This window comes from Prionailurus bengalensis, chromosome D1 (assembly GCF_016509475.1).
Source record: "Prionailurus bengalensis isolate Pbe53 chromosome D1, Fcat_Pben_1.1_paternal_pri, whole genome shotgun sequence".
Lineage (NCBI taxonomy): Eukaryota > Metazoa > Chordata > Mammalia > Carnivora > Felidae > Prionailurus > Prionailurus bengalensis.
In genome coordinates, this window is record NC_057346.1 from 21,670,393 (window position 1) to 21,696,028 (window position 25,636).

Here is a 25,636-nt window from a genome sequence, read left to right on the forward strand (position 1 = left end):
ACAAGATGGGGTTGCAACTTCCTCTTCCAACCATGAGGGAGTAATAGGGTTAAGACTTGCCCAATGCCTTAAATTAGGAAAATTGAATATCTAAAACAACTGCTTTCTAACATTGACAAAAAGCAGCACAGGACTCTAGTTCCTGGAAAAGGGAGAAATAAATGTGATCACCCTCTCTTCCTAGAGACAATTTCCAAACAGGGGTGCAGGGAAAGCAGCCTGGTAGTCTTGCTGAACTGAGGAGACAGCGGCTGGCATTTGGGGAGCCCAAAGCAGCTAGAATCTGTGGAGCAGAATACTGGAGCAGAGGTTGCTTGCAAAGGGGAACTCCAGAAACCTGTATAAAGGTCTACATGAGATTCCCAGAGCTCATGCAGCCTGGAATCATTCGAATTCCTGCCAGACAGAGTGAAGAGACTTAAAAAAATACATGGGGCATACACTAGGCTACTCTAAATGTACCTAGAAAAGCTTAAAAACACACATTAAAAGAATTGGACTGCAGCACCTGGGTGGCTCAGTCGGTTGAGTGTCCGACTTCAGCTCAGGTCATGATCTCGCGGTCTGTGAGTTTGAGCGCCGCGTCAGGCTCTGTGCTGACAGCTCAGAGCCTGGAGCCTGCTTCGGATTCTGTGTCTCCCTCTCTCTCTGCCCCTCTCCCACTCATGCTCTGTCTCTCTCTGTCAAAAATAAATAAACATTAAAATTTAAAAAAATAATAAATAAATACAATACAATACAATACAATACAATACAAGAATTGGACTGATCCTCAAGATACTTAAAAGCCTGCCAGAAGAAAGCCCAATAAACTTTAAAGAAATACAATAAAATTTAACACTCAGCAACATAAAATCTGTCATTTTTACATCCAATCAAAAATTACTAGGTATGGAAGAAGCAGCAAAATGTGATCTATAACCAAGAGGAAAATAAGTTAACAGAAACAGCCCAGAAGTGACAGAGTTGATGGAATTGGCAGATAAGGACTTTACAATTAACTATTATAAATATATCAATGCTCAATAATTTAAAGAAAAAATGAACATGATGCTAAAAGAAACTGAAGATATAATAAAAACAAATGGAACATCTAGAACCTTAAAAATACATAATATCTGAAGAAAAATCACTCAATTGTATTCACATTAGAATAGATGCTGCTGGGGGCGCCTGGGTGGCGCAGTCGGTTAAGCATCTGACTTCAGCCAGATCACGATCTCGCGGTCCGTGAGTTCGAGCCCCGCGTCGGGCTCTGGGCTGATGGCTCAGAGCCTGGAGCCTGTTTCCGATTCTGTGTCTCCCTCTCTCTCTGCCCCTTGCCCGTTCATGCTCTGTCTCTCTCTGTGCCAAAAATAAATGAATGTTGAAAAAAAAAATTTTAATAAAAAAAAAAAAAAGAAAAAAGAATAGATGCTGCTGAAAAATACCAATGCACTTGAAGACATAGCAATAGAAACTCTGTATATAGAAATACAGAAAGAAAAAAGACAGACATAAAAATTAATAGAACCTCAGTAAACTTTAGAATGATAGCAAGCAGTCTAACATAGTTGTAATTTGAGTCCTAGCAAGAGAATGGGTGAGGGGTGGGGATATTTTGAAAAATAATGGCTGAAATTTTTCCAAATTAGATGAAAACTATATACCCATATATCCAAAAGTCTCAATTAATCTACAAGCAGAATAAACACAAATAAACCACACAAAGTTATACCATAATTAAATTGCTGAATATCAATCATAAAGAGAACATTTTAAAAGCAGCCAAAGGAAAAAAAAAAAGCATATTATAGCTCTATACAGAGGAACAAAGATAAGAATGATTACAGATTTATCATCAGAAACAATGCCAGCAAGAAGATAATGGAATGACATCTTAAAAGTGCAGAAAGAAAAAATTATCAATCTAGAATTCTGTATTCAGTGGAAATATCTTTCAAAATTAAAGGTGAAATCAAGGTTTTCATACAAACAAAAGCTTAGGGATTCTATTGTCAGCTGACGGCACTAAAAGAAATGTTAGGGGAATTTCTGTAGGCAGAATTAAAAGTAATTTGGGGAGCCCCTGAAATTGTAAAAAGTAACCTTGTATATATAATATAAATATAAACTTGGAGAGCGCTTAAAATTATAAATATGTGGATAAATATAAAATATCTTTTTTCTTAAATTTTTATATCCTTAAAAATAAAGCAAGGAAAAATTGCAATTTGAAGTGCGATGGTGAGGTTAGACCTCATTGTGAAGGTGATAATTGTACAAATACTTGAAAAAGACATGGCTGGAGTTGTACTTGGTAATAACAGCTACTGTAACGTTCTGTTGGGTAAACATAGCTCAATGAAACATCCCTCCCAGGCAATACATTTTTATCATGCATTTTAGTAACCATACCTTAATCCAAAGCACTGGCTTTAAGAGAGAAAATTTTAGATATAGAGTTTAGAGGAGCAAAAGACCTTTCTTGGAATGTTAAGAAATTATAAGTCATATGATGAAGGTACCTATACACACCCAATTCTGTTCTTAAACACCTAGCCCTATATGCTCTAAATTCCATTCCTTGTGTAATTGGCTTTAGGAAGGGATCTGATAAAACTCATTCTTTCAAGGACTGATAAAGTTGGTATGTGACTATCTGTACTCTACATTCCTTATTAGGTACACTTTTATTTTAATGAGGACAAACTTATTAGCCAAAAAATCTCAATATGAGGAAATTCAAGTGTCAGCAAGTGGGTGAGTTAGATATATTTTTGGTCACAGTTAAGGGCTGGAGTCCCCTTGGAGAAATTATATGAAATTACAACATAAACACCAAAACCCATCTTCTTCAAGGCCTGTTTATGTTGATGAGTATATGTACACACTTATCAACAATTGCTTATTTTTCTTTGTGACCCATATTCAACCAAGGTTCAGCAGTGCTGGTTGGTACTTTATCTATAGATTTTTGCTTAGAATTTTTCTACATCCTTCAGTATCATTAATAAATCCCAAGCTATCTCCTTAATCCCACTGCACAAAATTTACAAATAGCAAAAAACAATTCATTATCACAAAGTTCACATAAGCCCCATAAGGCAGACTCTCCTTGGGACTCTCGCACAAATAAGGCCTCAGGGGTTCATTAAAAGTTGAGTTTTCTCTAAGAACCTTTGAGGGCTCTTGCTTGGATGATGCAACCCCAGGGGAAGTTCTTTTGAGTTGATGCTTCGTCAGAGACTGTTGCCATGGAGGCATCATTTCAAATGCATCTCAAAGCTATTAGAGCCACCTGCTTTATTATTTTTGTTTGATGTTATTTTTACCTTTTTTGAGGTAAAATTCACCATTTAAACATTTTAAGTGGCATATACTATGGTTTGTTGTATATTTGGAACCCTAAGCGGTCACTCCCTGCTCTCACCTACCCTCAGCCCCTAATCTGCTTTCTGTCCCTATTGATTTGCCTAATTTGGTTATTTCATATAAATAGAATTGTACATATGTGGACTTTTATGTCTGTCTTCTTACACTCAGTGTAATGATTTCAAGGTTCATCCGTGTTGAAGCATGTGTCAATATTTCAATCTGTTTGTGTCTGAGCAATAGTCCATTGTATGAATATACTGCATTTCATTTATCTGTGCATCAGTTGATGGTCATTTGGGTTGTTCCCACTGTACAAATAATGTTACCCGAAGGTCAGTCAGAGGTAAGAACTTAGGGTCTTCTCAGGTCTTTTCTGAGCATGTGCCCAGCCTTGGGCATGCATGTGGACTTCTAGACTCCCCAGAATGTAGGAGAGCTTTTCAAAGCCCCTATTTCCCTAAACTTCTCTTTCCCTAGTCTTTCCTCCCAAGCTTTATGGCTCATCTATTGTTTGCCCCATTGTTTTCCCTTGCCCCAGAGGTCAGTGACTAATGACTTTGCCTTTAAACATTTTCCACACTTGTCCTCCTCCCCCCTATAGCCACCTCAGCCCTGGGAGAATTCCAGGTTAAGTGAAACAGAGGTAAAGGCTTTGAGCTGGCCTTTCAGAGAACCACCAGAGAGGTCAAAACAAAGAACCACAATTCTTGGAGAATAACGTCTGTTCTCCTGCCTCTAGAACGGGTACTTATACCAGGCAGGTTGTTGTCTTCAAGGCCAACACCCAGCCGGGAGCAGGAGATGCATCCAAGATAAATTAAAATGCCACAAAACTCTCTTACTGAGATTCGGCTTTTTCCCCTTAATTGTGTGCCCCTCGTTGCTACAAACTTGTGACTAATATCCATAGTTCCAAGAAAGTTAATTTCAAAAGCCTTCTGTGAGTTTATTTATTGCTTTTGTGTATGAAAGGACTTGGGAGTCCCCTACCCTGCCATTTCTGGTGGCATCACTCTAGAATCGTAACCTTTCACTCTCAGACATACCCCAGCTGCATGATAAATTACATGGCCCTGCTAATTATTCAGAGCATACACTTTGCAATCAGTCTGTTCTCACTACAAATCCTGCCTCTGCCACCTCTTTGCTGAATGACCATGGCAAAATTGCTTAATCTCTCTCTGAATTCCAAATCCTTTAACTTAAGATGGGGTAATAAACACAACTCGAAGACTTATATTTATGAACAAATGGTGCCATTTCTGGCACTATAATTTAAGGTATAAAGTTTATGGTACAATGTGGGCTTCCCTGTCTTTACTACTGAAATCTGAAACCTCAAGGGACATGGTTAAGGCAGGTATTGTTAATGGAAGGGGAAGGAGGTGGGAATCATATGAAATCGTGTATTTTAAAATTCAACATAAAAAAGTAAGTTATAGGGGCACCTGGGTGGCTCAGTCGGTTAAGCGTCCGACTTCAGCTCAGGTCACGATCTCGCGGTCTGTGAGTTCGAGCCCTGCGTCGGGCTCTGGGCTGATGGCTCAGAGACTGGAGCCTGCTTCCGATTCTGTGTCTGTCTCTCTCTCTGCCCCTCCCCCGTTCGTGCTCTGTCTCTCTCTGTCTCAAAAATAAAAATAAAACGTTTAAAAAAATTAGAAAAAAAAAAAGTAAGTTATAGGGGCGCTTGGGTGGCTCAGTCAGTTGAGCATCAGACTTCGGCTCAGGTCATGATCTCACAGTTCTTGAGTTCAAGCACCGCATCAGGATCAGTGCTGATAGCTCAGAACCTGGAGCCTGCTTCAGATTCTGTGTCTCCTTCTCTTTCTGCCCTCCCCCACTAACACTCTCTCTCTCTCTCAAACAATAAACATTAAAAAAAACTTTTTTTAAGTGAGTTATAAACAGTGTATGTAATATGGTCTCATTTCAAGGAAAAAAAGGCATACATATCCACACAAAAGTATCTGGAAGGATAGGCATTAAGTAATTAAGAAGGGTCATCATTAGACAGAGGAAATATTGTGTTCTTAGCTTCTCATTTTTCTTAGCTGCTTATATTTTCTCATTTTTATGTACATTTATTGCTTTTGAAATTTTTAAAAATGGTTATGAAATATAGTAATAAGATCCCTCTCCTATTTATCTCCAGAAACCCAGTAAATCAATTTTACTTTAAGAAATAAAGTCCTGTGCAAAAGTCAGTTATAGCAGAACAGCATGTTATAGGATGGGCTGGTGTCCAGAAGTCCTGGGTCCTAGTTCTGTCTTGCACTAACTACCTGGTAACTTGAGTACCTTTTTGAGCTTCAGTTTCCTAGAAGATGAAAACTATCATAATAATACAGCATTCCACTTTTTCCCTATGCTGTGCCAATAGCAAGACATCAAGAAGAAAAGTGCCAGAGAGACACAGACATACATATTCGAAAGGCTACACCTTTAGAACCCTGGCTCTCAAATGTTCATGTACATCAGAATCGCCTAGAAAAGTTAAGACTCAGACTGCAGGCCTCATCTCAAGAATTTTGATAGGGGTGCCTGGGTGGCTCAGTCAGTTAAGCATCTGACTTCGGCTCAGGTCATGATCTTGCACTCCGTGAGTTCGAGCCCCGCATCAGGTTCTGTGCTGACAGTTCGGAGCCTGGAGCCCGCTTCAGATTCCGTGTTTCCCTCTCTCTGACCCTCCCCCATTTCATGCTCTCTGTCTCAAAAATAAATAAACATTAAAAAAAATTTTTTTTAAAAAAAGGAATTTTGATAGATCTGGGTGGAGCCCAAGATTTATTTACAAATTCCCAGAGGGTGCTGATGATGCTGGTCTGGGAACCACGTGTTAAGAACCACTGAACTAGAGGCAAAGGGGAAAAAAGTTCTTTAGGTTCAAGTTCCAAGTCCTCTCCCTTACTTCTGTGACCTTGGGCAAATCTCTTAATCTATTTGCTCTTGAGTTTCTTTACCAAGAAAAAGCATATTATAATTCCTGCTAATAAGTACCATCTGCCCCCAAGATTTTTATGAGGATTCAATGATTTAAATGCATGAAAGGAATACATAAACTCTACTGAATTATGCAAATGGCGTCAATTATATAAGTAAGGCAACTAAAGTAACTAGAATTTAAATTATTTTTATTTTAGGAAATACATCTTAGACACAGATGTCTGTCAGTTTAGATTCCCAACAATGAAGATGCATGCTTCTAGAAAGCATGTCTAAGATTTGAGTACTTTGCCGCTGTTGGAGATAACAGGGTCTTGGTTAAATACCATGATGTGAGCGTGTAAATAATAATAATAAACAACATCAGAGTAAAAACTTATTGAACACTTGCTAGTTACCAGGCACTGAGGTAATTTAAATCTCACGATCCTATGAAGTAGCTGCTATAATAATTCCCAAGTGTAGCTAAGGAAGTTTAGGCTTCAAATGGTCAAATAACTTGCTCAGAGCCACATAGTCAAGATCAGAAGGAGTTTCTAAATAATACAGTTACAATGCTATTTGTTTATTCACTTAATTTAGACATTATTCATTAATTCAGTGCCCAGAATAGTCTAACTCAATGTAGTTATTACGAGTTACTTGCTAAGGGATTACTCCCGATTAGATTTGATTTGGATTGAGAGCTCTTATACTCGCCGAACCCCCAATTCTCCTCTCCCCCCAACATAGGTGCATCACAATTTTAATTTCTCAATACTTAATGTTTACTGTACTATGATTATGCTTCTCTACTTGTTCTATTTTATTTTTTCCAGAGTGAATGCAGTCCCCGTGACTTTCTACATGCATCTTCTTAATATTTCTGCATAGTTCACTTTCAGGGATGGAGTGCAACATGAGACAAGAATCTAAGGAAAGACAGATTTCTTGGGACCCCAATACAAAAGATACGAGAGAAGGGGCATCTAGTTCCCCACTCAAACAACTTTTCTCTGTTAAAATATTATGTTCTACTTCTAGTTTCACCTACTTCTAACCCTGACCTAACCTGAATTTTACAGAAAGGCCAATAAATCTCATTTATCTTTAGTTCCCTTATTTTATTCAATACAAACTACATTCTAAGCCTAATCTAGCCAATTTGTTTTAAGTAGGCTCCACACTGGGCATGGAACCCACCATGGGGCTTGAACTCACGGCCCTGAGATCAAGACCTGAGCTGAGATCAAGAGTTGGAAACTTAACTGACTGAGCCACCCAAGCACCCCCAATTTTTAAGCTATAAAATTATTCTGATTCCTGAACCTTTCAACCTACAAAACTCTCACTTGATACATCTAATCTTTCTTTAATAGAACACTGTATAGAGTCCTTGATGCTGACTTTCCAGCATCATAGGACTTAAATCCAACTACCAATACACGTGCTAAGAAAACCTAGTTACTGGCATAAATACACAAAGTACTATATCCTACTTCTTTTTTGCTTTTTAAAAATTTTTGATACATATACTCAAAGTATATATAATTTTTCGCTTAACCAACTGAGCCACCCAGGCGCCTCACTAATGTATATATAATTTTTCGTAAATAAATAACTAATAACATACATCTTTTTTAATGGATGTATACAGTCCCTCGTCTTTCATTTCTCTCCTTTATCTTTGGCTACATCATGTATATGCCACATGCAGGCACCTAAAACAGTTTCTTCATGTTCTTCTAAATTTTACATCTGTGTGCATTAAAATTCAGTGAGTCGAGGGGCACCTGGCTGACTCAGTCGGTAGAGCATGTGACTCTTGATCTCTGGGTCATGAGTTCAAGCCCCACACTGAGCATAGAGTCTACTTAAAAGAAATAAATAAATAACAAAATTCAATGAGTCAAGCTCCATTAACACTGATATGCATGGCCTGTCAGAGTGCAGACTGTACCCCTTTCTGAAAGGTTTCTCAGGAGAGACCACAGGGTGCTGTCACCTGAATTACTGCCCTCTGATTTAGCTGGTAATTAACTTCTCCAAATATCTGCTGTATTGGATCATAGAGCTTCAGGACCAGGGAAAATCTAAGACCAATTTCCAGATGCCTGATGGCAACTCATATTTCTATAGCAACTGAGCATTTGAAAAAAAAAATTCCATATGCATTATCCCATTTTGGGTTTACAGAACACCTTAAGAGTTGATATTTTGACTTCTCACTTTGCAGATAAGGACTTGTCATTCAGTACATGGTATAACTTTAACCACACCACGCTGTACTCTCTGGATTTGGGATAATGTCAGCTTTACATTATCATGTTCTGGTGAATATTTTGGGATTGCCTATATCAAAAAGGAGATTAAATTTCTGAAGCAAAATACATGTCCAGACCCAAGAAATGTAACACAAAAATTTTGATCTCTAAATGTATGAAAAGGTTGTAGGCAGTAAAAAGCCCAGGCCTTGACCATTTCCTCTAACCACCCTGATCTCTAAAACACTGTCCAACTCATCTGACTCCTAACAAACCTTGGCAGTAGTGAGATGAGTAAAACGCAGGAAACAGTTCAGTGGGGGCAGCTGCTCCCACCTGGCTTCCCACCTGGAGGAGAATTGATGCAGAAAATCCCTCTACGGTGACAGAGTTAATCCTCGGGGACTCCACAAGGCAGCCAAGGCTCCAGCCCACCTCTCCTAGGGTGCACCGTGTGGGGAGGTTGGTCTGGATTGCTCTCATATTTCTTACTTCTCAGCTTCACACTCCCATTTGCCGCTTCATCAGACGTTTCTCATTGGTGTATCTTGGCAACTGCTCTATTATTACCCCTAAGATACTGATGAACTTTGTGTCAGAGAAAAACACCATTTGTGGACAGCATGTCACAGCTCTGTCCCTTGCTTGTGTTCGTCATGGCTGACGGGGACATGCTGACCATGACACTTTGTCATCAGATGCCATCAAGGCAGTTCCCTGTTGGTAGTTGTAGGATTTGTAATGGGACTGAATGGTGCACAAACAGACCCTATGCCTTGTATGAAGATTGTCCTTTTGTGAGCTATTCATCAGTCATTACTTCCCTCATATACTAGCATGTATGATATTGATATGACAATTTTCCTTTTGGCTTAATTCAACATCGGAGTCACTAGATTGACAATCTCTGTGTCCTAGGCCTTTTCTCTCCAGCATCCTCCACATCAGCTCCACAGACAGCAAGTCCAAAGCCTTCAGCAAAAGCTCTGAGATTTTTCTATGGGTCTGATGCATTCATGCATCTCCCTTTTCTCTCTCAGGTCACTTGCCATAGAAGAAGCCAGCTCCTATGTAGTGAGAACACTCAGTCGGCCCTATGGGGAGTCATGTGGTGAGGAAGTGAAGCTGCCTGACACAACGAGGCTTTCTCCCAACAGCCATGTGAGTGAGCCATCTGGAATGCAAATCATCCAACCCCACTCAAACCTTCATATGACCAGAGCCCCAGCCAATCTGTTGACTTTAACCTTGTGAGAACCAGACCAGCCCAACTAAGCTGCTACCAGACCCTAGACCTACAGAAACTAAGGGATAATAAACCTTTGTTTGTTACACAGAAATAATTAATGCACATATGAAGAGATACTCAACTTGTTCATGTATCAAAAGAAATGCAAATTGATGTAATGAGATATCACTTTATAGCACCAGCTCATTTTAATCTCAATTTGCACTCATAAAAAATATCAAGGACCCAAAGAGCTTTTGTACATGTGAGTTATATCAATTGATATTTACCATGTTAGAAATGAAAATGGGAAATCTTTATTTTATTCATGTATTTTAAAATAAAATCATAAATCCATCCCATATTAACACAAATATTTTTGTGAAAAATAAGTATATTTTCCAAAATAAAATAAAAACTTAGTGAGAAAAGTGACCCTGTTTTACAATTTTGCAAATCTCTGAATATCTGGTTTGGTAGAAGATAGAAGGAATCTCATATCTGCCTTGGCAATCAGTCCATTGAAATATCACATATTATGCAGCCTCTGGAAAATACTACTACGCTCTCATGCAAGAATGGGAGTTCAAAGACCAAATAATGTCTTGATATTAGTACGGAAATAGTTTTGACCTTGTGGACCCCTTCAAAGCTCCTCAAGTACTCTCAGGGGTTCCTGGACCACACTTTGAGAACCTCTGCTTTACATTCAACAGATTGACCCAAAAAAATTTTTTTATGTTTATTTATTTATTCTGAGAGTGAGAGAGAGAGAGTGCAAGTGCATGAGTGGGGGGAAGGGCAGAAAGAGAGGGAAGGAAAGAATCCCAAGCAGGTTCACACTGTCAGCAGAGTCCGACGCGGAGCTCAATCTCACAACCCTGGGATCATGCGCTGAGCTGAAATCAAGAGTCAGATGCTTAAGGGGCACCTGGGTGGCTAGTCAGTTAACATCTGGCTTTGGCTCAGGTTATGATGTCAAGGTTTGTGAGTTCAAGCCCTGTGTCAGGCTCAGAGCCTGGAGCCTGCTTCAGATTCTGTGTCTCCCTCTCTCTCTGCCCCTCCTTTCTCTCTCTCTCTCTCTCTCTCTCTCTCTCTCTCTCTCTCTCTAAAATAAATAAACATTAAAATTTTTTAATAAAATAAAAATAAAAGAATCGGATGCTTAACCAACTGAGCCACCCAAGCACCCCCAGACTGACAAAAATTTTAAAGTTGAATGGTGCTAACTGTCGGTGAAGATGTGGGAATATAAGAAACTTTATGCACCACAGCCATTCTAGAGAGCAATACGAAACTGCTTAAGACAAGGTAACTATATGCTGCCCTATGACCTAAAATTCCAAGGTCCTGGTTACATATGCCAATTGAATTGTCTTGAAGGACCACAAGGGCAAATGTACATTTTCTATGGAACAGGAGGGCAAGCAAAATGAGTGTTCATCAACAGGCAAATGAGGTAAAATGAAGTATTCTGCTGCAGTAGAAACAACAGATTAGCTGTGAACATAGCAATATGTATCAACTTTAGAGGTACAGGGCTCCGTCAAAATAAAAAGAAACAATGAGATTTAAACTCAGGGCGCCTGGGTGGCTCAGTTGGTTGGGCATCAGACTTCAGCTCAGGTTATGATCTCACTGTTTGGGTTCAAGCCCTGTGTTGGGTTCTGTGTTAACGGCTCAGAGCCTGGAGCCTGCTTAGGATTCTGTGTCTCCCTCTGTCTCTGCCCCTCGCCTGCTGTTTCTCTCTCTCAAAAATAAATAAACATTAAAAAAAATTTTTTTTAAATGAGATTTAAAACAAAATCACTTATGAATATTTATAGTACATAGGTTTTTGGGTAAAGCTCAGTCATGTCATGTCATGTCATGGCAGGGAAATGTTTCTGCAAGCAACAGAAGGCTATATTAATTACAAAACATTATGTTTTGTTATCAGGATATCAGGAAGCTATGCAGAAAATGAGGACACGATGAATTAAACTTCAAGAGGGGACAGAACCATTTCAAGGTAAGAGTACAATCTCTAGGAATTTTCTGTTTCCGGATGCCAGCTCACCATTGGTTTTGGTCTAGGCGAAGGGCCTATGTTGGGGTTAAAATGAACCGTCAGGGCTGTTGTTATGAGGGTGGAACAACAATTGGAAATTTGAGGGACTTAAACACATTCCTAGTCTTCCCCACAGGACATTTACTGAGTATTGGTGGACTAGACCAAAAGTGAAATCTCCCCCACTAGCGATAATTAGGAAACAAAGACACTGCACAGGGAGTGAGCCTGCATGGAACTCACTGATACAAACTTACCGAATCAGTCTCTCCTTCAAAACATGTGCCAGATTGTGAGACTAAAATACAGTGGGAGGTTAAATAATTAAACTGAAATCCCCTAAAGAGGCTAATAGACCCTCTCACAATCCTTCAGAGATTAAGAGGACCCAACAAACTCTCAATCAAAAACCTGGAAAGATCAGGCTTTCAGAACAAAACAAAAAACAAAAAAAAAAAAAACTGACCGCAGAATGAATCTTACTAAAACTCCAGCACAGACCTAACTCGCCTCAGTCCCCGATGAAATTCAATGATCAATGTCTGGCCCTGTGTGTCTGACGAAAGAAAAAGGAAGCATCTCTGGCAAAAGATAGCCTTACCTAGCATCTCTGGTTCTTACAGTTCTTTTATCTACAATGTTCAGCATATAGTGCAAAATTGCAAGGAGATAAAATCATATGCAAAAAGGAGACAGTAGAAGCAGGTCTACAGATCACCCCAGTTCTGGAGTTAGTAACAAGGATTTAAAAATAACTCTGATTAATAGGCTCAAGAAAATCGAGAAGGGATGAATTAAAGTGTGGAGATTTTCACCAGAAAACTAGGATCCTTAAAAAAAAAAAATGAAATGGAATTTTCTGGAGTGACTATAACATTTTAATCTTGAGTGGGTGTGGATTACACTGGTGTATGCATTTGTCAAACTCTGTATGCAGGCTTAAGCTTTGTGCATCAATGTATCAATTTTATCTTGAAAGAAACAAGCTGCCTGTGTCTTCTGCCCCTCCCCCACTTCCTCTCTCTCTCTCTCTCTCTCTCTCTCTCTCTCTCTCTCTCTCTCCGGTAGACATTTAAAAAAAAACCCTAAAAAAAAAAAAGGGCAGGGGTGCACCTAGGTGGCTCACTCTGTTAAGTGTCAGACTTCTGCTCAGGTCATGACTCATACACCGTTCTTGAGTTCGAGCCCCATGTCGGGCTCTGTGCTGACAGCTCAGAGCCTGGAGCCTGCTTAGCATTCTGTGTCTCCCCCTCTCTCTGCCCCTCCCCTGCTGGCCCTCTGTCTCTCTCTCTCAAGAATAAACATTAAATATATACATATATTTATATATAATAAAAAAAGAAAGAAAGAAGCTGCAAATATTGAAGTATAACTAACGATGTGCATGCTGAAGTATTTAGGGACAAGTATGTGAATATTTGCCATTTGCTTTGACATGTACCCAGAAAAATAGCACAGAGTGTAGGGCAGATAGAGGGATGAATAGATAGATGTGCAAAAAATCAAGCAGAGTAAAATATGCTAATGGTAGAAGCATCACAGATATTCACTGTATATTCTTTTCAACCTTGATTTATATTTAAATGCTTTCATAATAAAATATCGATGCAATTTAATAAGAAGATATTATAAATATCGGTATGTGAAATAAAGTTGACAGTTTGGATGAAAGATGGACAATTTCCTCGAAAATTTAACTAATCCCCTATAGTGTTTTAAAATATTCCACAATTTTTTTTTGACACTCCTTTCAAAATGTGGAGCCTAATTTCCTTGAATATGGGCTGGATTTCATGGCTTCCTTCTACTGAATACAAAAAAAATAGAAACAGCCATTGTGACTTCAGAGGTGAGGTCACAAAAGGCAGCACAGCTTCCTATTTGCTCTCTCTTGGAACGTCGGCTCTGCGAAAACCAGCCGCCATGTTGCCCTGTAGAGAGGCCCACCTGGTAAGAAACTAAGGCCTCTGCCAACACCTAACAAGGAACTGAGACTCCAGCCAGTAAGCACTGGGTGAGCTTGGATTTGGAACCTCTAGTCCCACTGAAGGCTTTGGTTGCCTGCAACCCTAACTGACATCTTGACTATAACCTCATGAGAGACTTTGAATCAGAACAACCCAGCTAGGCTGCTCTTAAATTTCTGATCTACAGAATCTTTGAGATGAACTTCGGGCAACAAAGCCTTTCTAGAGAGCAGTATGATACCACTTAAGACAAGTTAAGTATATGCTGCCCTGAGACTTAAAGATTCTAAAAGCAAAGTGAGTGGTCATCAACAGGCAAATGAGGAGATAAAATGAAATAATATGCTTGCTGTTTTAAGCCTTCACTTTTAGTACAGTTTTATTGCAGCAATAGAAAAGTGGTGCATTTAAGCTAGTAGAAGAGAGAACCGAAAATCTGAATAGTCAAATATTTATCGAGGAAACTGAGTCCATTAACTAAAACTTCACCACAAAGAAAACCCCAAGCCTACATGGCTTCACTAATAAATTCTTCCGAATATTTAGTGGAGAGAACTGACATCAATCTTGCACAAACGTTCCCAGATAACAGATAAAGAAACACTTTCTAATTCGTTTAGTGAGGCCAGCATAATGTGCCAAAGCCCTCACAAGAAAGAAAAATTAAATCAAGCTTGCTCTTTTTCGTAAATATAAATGCAAAATCTTTAACAAAAGTTCAGCAAACTGAAACCACCCCAAAATTGAGGATATGATGTAGAGCAAAAGAAGCCAGACACACTGGGTGTTGTGTGTAAGTGATAAATCATGAGAATCTAACCCCAAAACCAAGAGCACCCTGTATACACTCTATGTTAGCCAACTCGACAATAAATTGTATTTAAAAAAAAAAAAAGAAGAATCCAGACACAAAAGAAAATATACATATGATTCCATTTCTAGAAAGTATAAAGAAGACAAAATTAATTTATACCATTAGAAGTAGGGGTGCCTGGGTGGCTCATTTAAGCGACCGACTTCAGCTCAGGTCATGATCTCACGGTTCGTGGGTTCGGGCCCCACATCGAGCTCTGTGCTGACAGCTCGGAGCTTGGAGCCTGCTTCAGATTCTGTGTCTCCCTCTCTGCCCCTCCCCCGCTCATGCTCTGTCTCTCTCTCTCTCTCTCTCTCTTTCAAAAATAAACATTAAAAAAATTTTTAAAAAAGAAGTTAGCATAATGATTACCGTTTGGGAAATGATACTTAGGAAGCACTTCTGGTGGGGGTGCACCTGGGTGGCTCAGTCGGTTAAGAGTCTGACTTCAGCTCAGGTCACTATCTCATGCTTCATGGGTTCGAGCCCCACGTCGAGCTCTGTGCTAACAGCTCAGAGCCTGGAGCCTGCTTCCGATTCTGTGCCTCCCTCTCTCTCTGCCCCTCCCCCGCTTGTGCTGTGTGTCTCGCTGTCTCTCAAAAATGAATAAACATTATTTTTTTAAAAAAGGAAGCATTTCTGGGGGTGTTAGCAAGGTTCTATTTTTTGATCAGAAGAAAGTTTATTGAACGTTATGCTTATGATATATGCATATTAATGTATGTATATTATACTTCTCCAAAATGTAAACTGATTTAGGCAAAAGAAAATACACGCATACAAACCAATAATAAACATTGGCAAAAACACACATTATGAAAAGATTCAGAAATGGGAGTGTGGAAATACTAATGGGGAATAGGAAAGGATCTTTTCTCCTGTTCCCATGCCTGTCTCATTCCATTCAGCAAACACAGGGCAGCTCTAAATCAGAGTTGGCCTCTAACCTGGAGATGGAGACAGAGGCAGGCCCAGTCTAAACATTTGTGAGCCCAGGAAAAACAGTTTAAATAGAAGGCCACATACCATATACCTATACATTTTAAAGTTATAGATCAAGCTAACAAACTGTTAAATAAAGTATGTTCTGTCTGTCTGCCTTCACACACACACACACACACACACACACACACACACACCCTTCATAATGATCAGGAATGCCAGTTTTGAATTTAGAATCCCCAGACTCCTCAGATCCCTTCTTCGCAAACCAGCTAAGTCCCACATTGCAAGAAGTCTCACGATTGCATGTGTGGGCATCCCACGACTTCTAAATTCTATCCAAATCCCCACAACAAGCCATTTTTTAGGCCCAGGAGTGCTCACCACCAGCATGATCTACCCTTGGGAGGATGCACCTGAGGAAAAGACCTGTACAGGCCCTGGAAGCAGGATGGGGCCACCTGGAGGGGGAATCACAGTGTCTCAGGCACTAGAAGAGTGGTCTAGAGCAGGTGCATGTGCTCTGAAAGGTCACAGCTCCTTAGCCCCATGGACACTTAGCCTGTGAGGATTCAGCCAGAGGCAGCCAGTGTGAAGACCAAGGTCAGGGCCTCTCTTTGCCAAGTCTAGAAGTAGCACCAGAGACAAGAGTAAGTAGCCTGTGCTTTTCCACCCACCCAACTCCACCAAACTGAAATAGAGTTGACATTTGCGCTACACTTTATACTTTGCAAAGCACCTTCGCATACAATACTTAGTCAATCCTCACAAGCTTGTAAGATTACAACGTAAGATCATTTGATAGAGGAGAACACTGAGCCAAAAGTGACTTGCCTGAAGTCAAGCGATAAAAAAATGAGTACTGCTAGGTCTCCAGTGGGAGACTTTTCCCTGCAAATTTTAAAGGTCCTATTCTTTCCACTATTCAATACTGCCACCCATCTCCCAGCTTCCTACGGATTCAAAGGGGGCTAAAAAATACCAAAACAAACAAACAAACAAAAACGTAAATATGCATAAATTGTAAATATGTGGCTGAAACATTGTAGGAAAAGACCAGAGGCCGGGAAGGAAATTCAACAGCAAATATAGAGTAGTTTCTGGGAAAGATCCTGGGCCCAAAGCAAAAATCACCAGCAAGACAAAGAATACTATGTAAGAGCAACAATCCTAGCTGGGTGTTGGGGGCTCCTCTCCCACGCAGACCACAAAATGAGGGCCTTCACCACATTTCAGCAATCTCCACCCAAATTCCACACCAATTACATGGGGGGGCCCTGGCTCCACAACTCTCCTTCTCTCCACCACCCCACCAAAAATACTTTATTAATGAGAGGGCAGCATAAAGCCACGGGACTCCATGTGCTCAGGGACAACCCAGAGAGAGCAGCCTGGCACCAGCCCCAGCTGAAGCCCGACCCTCCTCCAGTGAGGACCCACTAAGCTATGCCTCCCTCTAATTACCAGATGCCTGGCTCAGGGCCTGGCCAGTTATTTAGAGAACCAGTGCCTGCTCCTAGCACAGATCTCCGTGAGCCTGGGGCCGCAGACACTGTCTGCTCAAAGCCAGCTGCCTGAAGCTGCCATCTCCCCACACCGCGGTCCTGGGACCCTTCCTGCGGCCTCTGCACCCCAAAGGTCAGCGGCACCATGTCACTCGCACACACAGCTGCAGAGTACATGCTATCAGATGCCCTGCTGCCCGACCGTAGGGGACCCCGCCTCAAAGGACTGCACCTGGAACTTCCCCTGGACCGCATGGTCAAGTTCATAGCTGTGGGCTTCCCCTTGTTGCTGATGTCCCTAGCATTTGCCCAGGAGTTCTCTTCCGGTAAGTAGCCTCCAAGACCCAGTGTATGAGAGACCCCACTTTGTTTCACTCTTTGCATGGACTCCGGAGTGGCTCCCATATTGTCCATGTGTCATGACTTTGGCCTGGGCATTACCCAAAAAGCAGACTATGCATGAATTTAGGGCACCAGCAGAGCAGAGGCACCAAAAATTTTGAAAACCATTTCCGAACTTTTGTAGTAAAAATATGTAGCTTTAATTTCGGTATTAATATATTTTATGTCACTGCAATAATTAAACTTTTATTTTGATTTTCATATGGATCTAGAGAGATCAGGGCTCCATAATCTTTTCAGGACCTAGGACCGCTAAAGGTCTTAGTTGACCATGCTTTAGATGAGTCTCTTACTGTCTCAGAGCCTTCTGCCTACTCTCCACCTCCAGGGTTTCTGATTTAAGGACATATGTTAAAAGACTGACATATCATAGGTGCTAAATAAATCCATTCCTTCTTTCCCACAGCCCGTGGCCACACACACACACACACACACACACATTAACAAACACACAGACCTGGTGTTCTAGGCACTAGATTAACTCAGCAAATTTCCTACCTCTATTAAAGAAAAGGTGGACTTCCTGAGGATTGGGATTTCTGGCTTTCTTTTCTGGCTATACGATTAGCTTACTGTTTCCCAAAGAGGTATGTCAACCTCCCACTGCCTCTTCGTTCCCCCACAAGATGGAGAGAACCCTTGGTTCCCCCTTCCACCTCTCTCTGGAGAATCATGGAAAAACAAAACTCTCCCACCGAGCCCCTTCCCTTTCAGGACCTCCTGCTCACCCTTTCCCTTGATTGGGCTCAGAAACAGGCCATTAATCCTCTAAATTTTAGAACCTAAAAGATGCCAGTTCTCTCAGGAAGGAGAAGTCACCACCAAACCACAGGAGTGTGGGGCGCCCCTGCTGCCCGCGTGTCTGGGACTCCAAGGGAAGCTTTGAGAGGGAAGAACCCACGTCAAAGGGGAGCCAGTGCATTGAGGGAGCTGAGCCAAACAGGCCTATGGTGACGCTGCCGTGCACAACCTGAAACTGGGGCCTGGGAATCAGAAAGTGCCTGCCAGATAAAAAAAAAAAAAACTGGCGGAGCTCTGGAGGCATCCCCTGGAAGGCTCTCAGCTGACAGTCCTCTGGGTCCCCATTCCTCCACTCCCAACTCCAGGCTGCCTCCAAGCTGTGTTCTTATTCCAGGGCCCCCCATCCGATGCTTCTCTCCCAGTAACTTCAGCATCCGGCAGGCCGCCTACGTGGACGGTTCCTGCTGGGACTCACTTATTCACCACGAACAGGATGAGCTTGGCCAGAACAAGATGAAATCCCTGTGGCCTCACAAGGTAAAGTAAGCTGGGCTCCATCAGGCTGCTTCGTGGCAGGGTGGAGCAGGCTAGAACCACATCATTATCTTCTCTCTTGCCTCTTTGCCACCCCACCCCATGTTTTTTTTTTTTCTTTTGTCATTGACTCTCATGTTTCTTCAAATGTCTGGTGATCTTTGGTTGCCCACTTTTATCTGATTGGAAGCTTTGTGCCTATGGGTGAGGCTGGCTGACCAGCAGCCTTCTGTTTACAGTGAACCCTTCAGGCCATGTCACTGGGAAAACCTCAAATATCGGTATCTGTAATCCTTTCTCTTGGGCTGATTCCCAAAAAGCATCACTGGATCGTTAATTGTGTGGATCCAGGGTGGCAGTTGGTATTAAACTCGGTTACCAACACTCTAGGGACTCAACTGTGGGTCTCAGCACTCGGTATTCACTCAACTAACATGGTTCTAAAGTTTGTTCTCCTGCCCTCAAAGGACCCAAGTGCAGAAACTCTTTGGTTTAATGTTTCCAAAGAGCAAACCACAGGCGGATTGATTCTGCTGGCGGATGGAAAGGGCAGTCGCTTGACAAGTTCATCATATTATAGGGAAGATCTGTGGGCCTGTTTTTTCAATATTCCTGTTTGCAACCCCACCTGTACCCCCATTTTCAGACACACCTCATATCTGCAACTCTTGAGTCTTTCTAGTTCTGTGGTGCAAAAACAGCTTGCTTGGCCTGCCTCAACTCCCATCTCCCTACCCCCCCACACAGGCTGCTGTTTTCTAGCAGACGACTGCTTTCCAGTTTGCAACATTTTCTTGCTCTTGTCTCCCGTTTTCCTTGTCCTTGGAGAATTATGTCTTTTTTCTCCCTTTAGTGCCACGCTAGTGGGGCTTCGTGAGGGAGCAGAAGTCACGTGTGTGTCCAATTCACAATGTTGAATTGAAAGCCACTGGTGACATTTTTAAGTTATGACAATTTACAAGGCCTCAAAAGGCCACACAGGTCTGGGACCCAGGCAAAACTACAGACTTAATGGAAAGAGTTCATGGGGTGTCTGTCAGTGGAAGTGTTCAAATAGGATCCAGATGGCAACAAGGGCAAGATACTGCAGAGGGGATTCAAATGTGAAAAGAGTCAAACTGTCTGACCGCCAGGATTGCCTGAGAGCTCTTTAAACCCAGATTCTCTGGTTCCACTTCAAACCTACTGGAACAGAATCCCTGGGGGTGATGCTTATCTTCAAGAAATGCCATGTCTTAGAACAGGAATGAAAAGGTTCTAATTTTTCTCGTGGATTAGTATAGTTTTCCTAACATGTCTCTCGTGTTTAGTTCAGAAACACACACACGCACACACACACTTTCTTCCATCTAGCTGCAACCAAATATGCATCCTCCCTCTTTTTCTTCAAATTCTCCTCCAAAATAAAAGGCAACCGTTGTTCAGGAGAAGCTATAGTCAAGTAGTTCTTATGAGCTCCTAAATCAGACTGCCTAGTTCCTGATCCTGCTCAGCCATCCACGAGACGTATAACCCTGTACAGCTTACTTAACCTTTTCATGCCTCAATTTTCTTACCTGTAAAATAGAGATACTAATAGTACCTACCTGATAGCATCTTTGTGAAGAGCAAATGAAATAATGCATGTCAAGCACCTGGCACAAATGAGCTTAAAAAGCCTTTAACAAGTTGAGTTTTATGGGGTGCCTGGGTGGCTCAGTCGGTTAAGCATCTGACTTCAGCTCAGGTCACGATCTCACGGTCCGTGAGTTCGAGCCCCGCGTCGGGCTCTGGGCTGATGGCTCAGAGCCTGGAGCCTGCTTCCGATTCTGTGTCTCCCTCTCTCTCTGCCCCTCCCCCGTTCATGCTCTGTCTCTCTCTGTCTCAAAAATAAAAACGGTAAAAAAAAAAAAACAAGTTGAGTTTCTACTGTGGGTAAAATAGCCGCCCAGCCCCTGTTGGGTGTGGTAGGGAAAAGTCCCTTACCTCACGTGGTAAATTGTGTAGTTGAGGACACAAGACTCACCCATTCGTCAACATCAGCTTGTATACATACAGAACAGGAATAGCCCCAAAGTCTTCCAAGACAGTCTCTGGAGGGTCTAAGCCAAAGTCAGCCATGTTGAGGCCCCTGACTGGACTTTGAAAGCTAACAGACTCTGGGTGTCTGGCGATAAGAACTTGGAGGAGTCAAAGCAAGAGAGGTGGAAGATTAAGAAGGCAGACACTCTCCCCTAGGATGTGATGCCATGACCACTGCTGGCCATGGTCTCTGCTTAGCGACCCAGACTAACATGCATGGGGAACGGAGGGACTCTCGTGGTTCTCTGTCACTCTCCCCCACCTTCTGTCTCCCTCTTTCCCTCCTTATATCCCTCTCCCTCCCCTTGTCCTCCCTGGGCTCCTACATACCTACACAGACCCCAGATCTGAGGAGTGCAGCTGGGGAACATGGAGATTCAGCAAACCTTCTCCTCTGGGCTTCAACATACTCAGCCAGGTCAGTAGACAGCCTTACGTCCAGGGCCTGTGGTGGCTCATTCCCCCCACCGCCTTCCTTCCCCGACGCAGGAAGCAGGGAATGAGAGCCCCTCTCTCAGAGCTCTCTCCACACACTGGGGCCCCCTCCTCAGCTCACTCTCACCCCACAGGCCCTGCCCTACTCCCTGCTGGCCTTGGCTGTGGTCATGTACCTGCCTGTTCTGCTGTGGCAGTATGCAGCCCAGCCGGCCCTCAGCTCGGATCTGCTCTTCATCATCAGTGAACTGGACAAATCCTACAATCGTTCCATCCGCCTGGTGCAGCACATGTTGAAGATCCGGCAGAAAAGCTCAGACCCCCATGTTTTCTGGGATGAGCTGGAGAAGTGAGTTGTCTCTCTCACCCATTTCTGAAGGTCTCAGTTGAGCGTTAACATGGTGTGCAGGGTCATCGTCAAACTATCCTCTGTACCGTCCTTCTCATGAACCCAAAGAGTTTAACACGCCATCTCACTAACTTTCCATCATTTCTGTACAGGGAGGACAAAAAGGACTCTTCCTTAGTTTATAGGTGAACATCCTGCGTCACAAAGGGGTTAATCTCTCTAACATACCACGTTTGTATACCATTCCCCTGCTCAGAACCTCCCCCCATGCCTGCAGGAAAAAACCCAAACTCTCCCACATATTTTCCCAAGGCCCTCTACTTTTTCACACCTCTGACCACCAAGTGACAGAAACCTCCCACTTTACCCAGGCAGTCTCCTCCTCTTCTCCTGATTAGCCATTCATGCCTAATTTGCTGTGGCCCCGGCACTGTTCTGGGTGCTCCAGACCCATCAGTGTGCCTTGTGTGTGTCAGAGGCAGGGGTGGGGAGGGGACAAAGGTATACCTACCCATATAGGGACTCACATTCTACGGAGGGGAAACAGACAACAAATAAACACAACACATAGCAAATCATATGGCAGAAGATAGGTGGTATGGGAGCGGGGGAGCAAAGCCAAGTATGGGGGTCAGGAAAGCTGGAAGGTTGTGGAGTGGTGCCATTTTAAACAGGGCAGCCGAGGTAGGCTCCACCAACAGGAGCGTTGAACTGAGCTTTGGAAGCATATTCTGTCTTGTGTGTGTGCACATTCTCTATCCTCTGAAAAACGTTCCTCTCCTGTGTGTCTTTCTGAACTCCATCCACCTCTCCATCCAGCTCCAAGACAATATTCTCCATAAAGGTTTCTGAACACTCCAGCCCGTGCTGGTAACTCTCTCCTAACTTGTGCAACACCGTGGTTTGTATCCACCATTTTAGCAACAAATCAAGCACTACTATTATTTCCTATTGGCACCTTATCTGCCCCTTCCCCACAAGGCGGCCTGTAAGCTCCTTCAGGGCAGAGACTGGCTTACATGTGCCTGAACACCACAGCTCTCAACAAATATTTGTTAGCATGTTTATTTTTATAAAATGGGTGGTTGGCCTAAAAATCATACACACAGTATACAGACCAAGCACCAGAACGTGGTTATTTAGACTCCCCGTCCAGTGCTAATTTAATACGCTTATTGCTTCCTAAGGATCCTGTTTCGGCTTACAGGTTTAGTCTGCTCTGCTGGGCAGAAATCCAGTGTGGCCATTTGTTATCCACTGATCATTCTCTGGGTTGACCACATTGCACTCATCAGCTGGAAAATTAAGACATACTCACACGTCTCTTTAGGGAGAGGGGTGGTTATGCTCCAGGAAGGCAGACTTTCATGTGAGCCAAGAATGCCACGTGGCATACACAGATTCCATTACTGCCCCATGTGGCTCTCTCAGATATGGTTCCAAATGGTCTCTCCTCACCCTGCCTCCTTTCTTCCCCTGCCCAGGGCTCGGAAAGAACGATACTTTGAATTCCCCTTGCTAGAGCGGTACCTGGCCTGTAAGCAGCGCTCACATTCCCTGGTGGCCACCTACCTCCTGAGGAACTCCCTCCTGCTCCTCTTCACCTCAGCCATCTACCTGTACCTTGGCCACTTCCACCTGGATGTCTTCTTCCAAGAGGAATTCAGCTGTTCCATCAAGACAGGCCTCCTAAGTGATGAGACCCACGTGCCCCATCTGATCACATGCAGGCTGACCTCTCTGTCCATTTTGCAAATTGTTAGTCTCTCCAGTTTAACAATATACACCCTATTGGTTCCAGTGATAATATACAACCTCACACGACTATGTCGGTGGGACAAACGGCTCCTATCCATCTATGAGATGCTGCCAGCTTTCGATCTCCTCAGCAGAAAGATGCTGGGATGCCCCATCAATGATCTCAATGTGATCCTCCTTTTCCTCCGAGCCAACATCTCTGAACTCAACTCTTTTAGTTGGTTGAGTGTCTTATGTGTTTTGAAGGACACGACCACCCAGAAGCACAACATTGACACAGTGGTCGATTTCATGACATTATTGGCTGGCTTAGAACCCACAAAACCTAAACATCTCACCCAAAGGGTGTGTGATGAAAATCCCTAGTTAAAAAACCGTGGAGCAAGAAATTTTATGGAAAGTAAAAATCTCTCTCCTTCTTCACAAGCCTCACACACTAAGGTACAAAAATACCCGCTTTAGAAATGCTAAGTGTGGATTCAGCTGAATCACATCCTGTATCATGTTTTCCTAAAGGTGAGAAGATAAAATCAACGCATGAAAACAAATCTGAAAGTTAGAGCTGAAGAGTCAAAGAACTAAAAAATTAGATCTAGAGCATCCTATGAGGATAGGGGGGAAAAAAAACACCTAAAACTCAGCTGAAGTCTAGACATTCTATAAGGAAAGAAGGTGCTAAAGGCTATTTATGGAGGCAGGTTCTTTTCAGTATATGCACTCCATTGTCCTTCTGGAATGCACGCTCAGCTCAACCCAAAGAGCAAAAGGGCAATCTGTTAAGTGAATAAAAATGTGAAATGCTTTAGGTGTGGCCTGAAATCCTAGGAACTTGCTAGCTTGCTTTGTGGAAGTCATTGACCTTGCCCAAGTCCTGTGTGGCCTGCAGAGTGGGATAGAAGACAATGATGGCAGGACCTTTTTATCTCCTTTTGGGGGTTAGGCCAGCCTAGAACGAGGCCGGGGCCATGCATCAGCTAGGGGTGGAGCTCTGGGTTTTCTTCGTCATCTAAACCAGGGACCACTTCCCCAAGGGCTGGGATTATGGGCTTCTTCACAACTCTTGAGGGGCCCAGGCATGCTTCGAATACTCCAGGAGATGCCACACTCCTCCACTTACAGCCAGTCACTGAATAGTGACCATTAGAACTAAATGGGAAAGACAGGAAAGTGCTGTTGGGCCCTTTCTCTCTCTTCTTTATTACCCCCTCTTAGCTTCTAACTTCCATTCCTACATCTGAATTTAATGGAACCTTGATCTGACTTCCGAGGCCCTGCCCAGCCCACGATACCATGCTGTCTCTCATTTGATATTTCATTTATAGAGCTGCATATTTCTTCAGAGAATTTTTGTATGCACCATTTAGACCCTTCTTCATATAGATAAGCAGAAAAATTATATTGCTCCCATGCTTCTCACAATGCTGAGCCTTTGAATATGCTGTTTCACTGCCCAAGATGCCCTCCCCCGTTCTTCACTGGCTGTCCACCAGCTCTCCTTCTGAGTCTGCCCAGACATATTTCCTGCAAGAAGGCTTCCCTATCTCCTCCCCTCTTCCCTAATTATGTGCTGCATATCATTCAATACCTACCTCTGAGATAAAAATTCTTACACTGTATGAATATTGCCCACTCATTTGCCTTTTCCTCTTTAACAAGTTTCCTAAAGGTTGTATCATAGTGGGCACTAAATAAGTATTAATCTGAATAAGTAAGTGACTGAATTTTGCTCAACCATGTTACATTGTTTGGAGCACACAGACCCAGCCCCTAAATAATCTTGTATAAAAAAAGCTTTGTGGGGCAAGTGGCTGGCTCAGTCGACTGAGTGTCTGACTTCAGCTCAGGTCATGATCTCGCAGTTTGTGAGTTCAAGCTCCACATCAGGCTCCATGCTGACAGCTCGGAGCCTGGAGCCTGCTTCGGATTCTGTGTCTCTCGCTCTCTGCCCCTCCCCCACTCGCACTCTGTACCTCTCTCTCAAAAATAAACATTAATAAAAACTTTGTGCACAGAGATGCACTCCACAGCAATTGCTGAGCAAAAAGCCAAACAACATGGAAGTAATCATGTAAAATTATTATGCCGTAACTGGAATATTAAGCATTCATTTAAAATTATGTTTATGCTCCCGCTCTGTCTCTGTCTCTCAAAAAAAGAATAAACATTAATAAAAAAGTTGTAATTATGCTTATAAAGAAATCATAATAACACCACAAAATGATAATAAAGGTCAGTGAACAAAAAGGAAACATTATCTAACATATGAAA

The 25,636-nt window shown here is 42.5% G+C and overlaps 1 protein-coding gene across 1 annotated transcript; it reads left to right on the forward strand.

Annotated features, from left to right (window-relative positions):
• The first annotated feature begins 17,172 nt into the window (after positions 1–17,172).
• Positions 17,173–24,170, forward strand: PANX3 (pannexin 3). Its single transcript, XM_043578846.1, has 4 exons — positions 17,173–17,414; positions 18,626–18,768; positions 21,396–21,610; positions 23,095–24,170. The coding sequence occupies exons 1-4, from the start codon at positions 17,234–17,236 to the stop codon at positions 23,732–23,734; spliced, it is 1,179 nt and encodes a 392-aa protein (XP_043434781.1). The 5' UTR covers positions 17,173–17,233; the 3' UTR covers positions 23,735–24,170.
• The last annotated feature ends 1,466 nt before the right edge of the window (positions 24,171–25,636 follow it).

What these genes read in the sequence shown, in the direction of transcription:
- PANX3 (XM_043578846.1), top strand. Translation starts at nt 17,234, where the DNA reads ATGTCACTCGCACACACAGCTGCAGAGTACATGCTATCAGATGCCCTG. An exon ending in AATCCCTGTGGCCTCACAAG is followed by an intron (nt 18,769 to 21,395) that starts GTAAAGTAAGCT and finishes CTCACCCCACAG; the next exon opens with GCCCTGCCCTACTCCCTGCT. An exon ending in TTCTGGGATGAGCTGGAGAA is followed by an intron (nt 21,611 to 23,094) that starts GTGAGTTGTCTC and finishes TCCCCTGCCCAG; the next exon opens with GGCTCGGAAAGAACGATACT.